The sequence below is a fragment of the Tupaia chinensis genome, unplaced genomic scaffold (genome assembly GCF_000334495.1).
Source record: "Tupaia chinensis unplaced genomic scaffold, TupChi_1.0 Scaffold000287_1, whole genome shotgun sequence".
In the NCBI taxonomy this organism is placed as follows: Eukaryota; Metazoa; Chordata; class Mammalia; order Scandentia; family Tupaiidae; genus Tupaia; species Tupaia belangeri.
In genome coordinates this window covers 1,552,363-1,555,325 of record NW_006159771.1, presented here as the reverse complement: position 1 = coordinate 1,555,325, position 2,963 = coordinate 1,552,363, and the positions used below count along the sequence as shown (strand labels likewise).

The following is a 2,963-nucleotide window of genomic DNA, read 5'->3' as shown; positions in this document are numbered from 1 at the left end:
CCCCCCCCCCCCGCCCAAGGAGACAGCCATGCTGCAGTCCCTTTTCCTCCTGGGATTTTGGACACGTGTGTACACATACCCTGCATGAATATGAAGTCACCAGGTCTGGGACTCGAACTGCATCTGACCATGTGGGAGTCCTGCACTTTAACCACCATGTCAACCACTGGCCCTGTTTTTTGTTTTTGTTTTATTTTTTTCTTTCCTTTTTTATCCTTCTTTTTTCTTTTTTTAAGAATGATTATTCATTAATTTTTAGAGAGATTTTTGCTATAGGGCGCATGCACTTTCTGGAGAGACAGAAAGCCAGAAATCACCGACCAGTGGGATGGCCATGCCACAACCCCTTTTCCTCCATTCTCCTCTCAAGAGGAGAACTCACACACATGTGCCTGGTGCGAGTTCCAAGTCGCTGGGTCCAGGACTTGAGAGGAAGACAGGGAGAGACAGTGAGAGGGAAAGTGAGAAATCACCCCCCAAGGAGACGGCCATGCCGCTGTCCCTTCTCCTCCAGTAGGCTACGTGGGAGTCCAGCGATGTAACCATTACGCCATTAACCGGTGTGAGTTTTACAGTCGCCAGTTCCAGAACTTCACATGGTCAGTGGGAGTCCAGTGACATAACCCTTATGCCATCTGCTGGTCCCAAGAATTATTTATTTTATTATTATTTTTCTAAAAATTTGCCATAGGGCATGTACACTCCCCAGACAGAGATAGAGAGAAGAGGAAAGTGAGAAAGTAAGCTGCCAGGAGCCCAGCAGTTGGCGTAATGGCTATGTCGCTGGACTCCCATGTAGTCGACCGTGGTTCGCGTCCCGAACCCGGTGGCTTAAAACTCACACCGGGCATGTGTGCATGCGTGCCCAAGATCCCGAGAGGAGAATGGAGGAGAAGGGATCGCAGCGTGACCATCCCCCCTGGGGGGTGATTTCTCGCTTTCTCTCTGTCTGTCTGGTGAGCGCACGCGCCCTAGAGCAAAAACCTCTCCAAAAAAAGAAAGCCAGCCGCCAGGTATGGGACTTGAGCCAGGTCAACCATGTAGAAGTCCAGGCCTCAACCACCACGCCACCTGCTGGCCCATTTTTACGTCTTTGGATTGTCCAATCCAGGGAGCACTAGAGGTTCCTTTTTGTTTGTTTTTCTTTTTTTGGCGAGAGGTTTTGTTTTTGTTTTTGTTTTTTGTTTTTTGCTATAGGGCACGTGCGCTCGCCAGACAGAGACTGAAAGTGAGAAATCACCCCCAGGGGGGTGGCCACATCACAATCCCTTCTCTTCCACTCTCTGTTTTGTTTTGTTTTGTTTTTTCTTTCTTTAATTTTGACCAGAGAGGGACAGAGCGAGAGTGAGAGAGAAGAGAAAGCAAGTTGCCAGGTCCAGGACTCGAGCCACGGTCGGCCATACGCTAACGAGACACAGAGACAGAGAGGGAGAAAGTGAGAAATCACTCCCCAGGCTGCACAGACACACCACGACCCCTCCTCTACTCTCCTCTCAGGATGTTGGGCATGTACATTCAGGTGCCCAGTATGAATTTCAAGCCCCTGGGTCTGGGACTTGAACCACGGTCAGCCACGTGGGAGTCCAGCGCCTTAAGCACTATGCCACCTGCTGGCCCTAAGGACCTTACATTGTATCTGTTGTCCTGTCTGAGTCTCTTAAGCAGTCCCCAGGGATCCTTCTGTCTCTTTGTGTCACCTCATGGTGTACTCGAGCACACATCCATGCACACATGGCCACCCGGCCTGGAGGATGTCCCTTGACGTGGCTGGCTCTGTCCTGCCTGGGCTGGCTTCCCTGACCCCCTCAGCCTTCTGGCCCACGGGCCTGGTTCCCTGCCCACATCCCGTTCCTCCCTCGCTGACCCTGCTCTGGAAAACCACCTGCATGTACCACGCTCATGCCTCCTGGCCAAGCCTGCATGTCTTCCCCCAGAAAACCTACCCAGTGCCCAGGAGAGAGCCAGTATCCCCTTCTAACCTTCCTTTCACGGTGGCTGCTGTCTATTGAGGGACCCGTCCTCTGGCCCTATGTCCTCGGTGGGTGAAGAGCTTCCCACAGGCGGGTCCCAGTCTGCTTTTTCCTTACATTCTCAACAATGACCCAGGGCGCAGGCTCAGGGCTGGAGATTTATGGCTTCAAACCATAAGTAAGACGGAGGCCTGAGAAGACCAGCCCGGCCTGTGAGTGGGGGCAGAGCAGGCCACCAGAGCCCTCTCCTCTGTCCCCAGGACAGCCAGTCACTGGTGGGAGGCCTCAGGCGTGGAGGCCCGGAGCCTGCTCAAACTCTATGGGATCCGCTTTGACATCCTGGTCACGGGGCAGGTAGGAGTGGGGCCCAGGGCAGGAGGGGGCAGATATTCAGTGCTGGAGGAGGCATGGGGTGACAGCCACAGCCCTAGAGACTCAGAACCCCCCTTCTCTCTCAGGCAGGGAAGTTTGGGCTCATCCCCATGGCCATCATGCTGGGCACCGGGGCGGCCTGGCTGGGCGTGGTGAGTCTGACCGGCATGGGCTTCCTGGGTGCAGGGAGTGCATGCCTGAACCCACTGTGGGGGGCGTGTAGGGTGGCAGGGGGGCGAGGGGGGGGGGCCAGGACATGGGTTGGCCCTGCCTCTCTAGATCACCCTCCTCTGTGACCTGCTGCTGTTGTACGTGGACAAAGAAGCCCATTTCTACTGGAAGACAAAGAACGAGGAGGTGAGCTGCAGACCGGGGGTCGGGGTCTAGGGGCCAAGGCTGCTCGCAGACACTGGGCTCTGCCACACAGGGGGACCGTGGGCCGGGCCCCTCACCTGCTGTCCTTGTCTGCAGGCAAAGGCCCTGAAGACAACCACTAGGCCCGTGTGGTCTGAGTTGGCGTTCACGCCCCTGAGCCCAGGTGCCTTAGCTGGGTCCAGCTCCAGCCCCGAGGAAACTCACACCCCGCCCGCCATTCCTGAGCTGTAGCTGTCACTGCCCGGT

General features: G+C 55.6%; 1 protein-coding gene across 1 annotated transcript in view; it reads left to right on the top strand.

Moving 5' to 3' along the window:
- Window positions 1-2,963, top strand: part of LOC102502240 (P2X purinoceptor 6-like) — a 10,289-nt gene extending 7,326 nt beyond the window's left edge. The window contains 4 exon segments of the mRNA XM_014588564.2: window positions 2,231-2,324; window positions 2,429-2,494; window positions 2,622-2,699; window positions 2,814-2,963. Of these exon segments, the coding sequence (XP_014444050.2) occupies window positions 2,231-2,324; window positions 2,429-2,494; window positions 2,622-2,699; window positions 2,814-2,948 (373 nt within the window). The 3' untranslated portion in view covers window positions 2,949-2,963.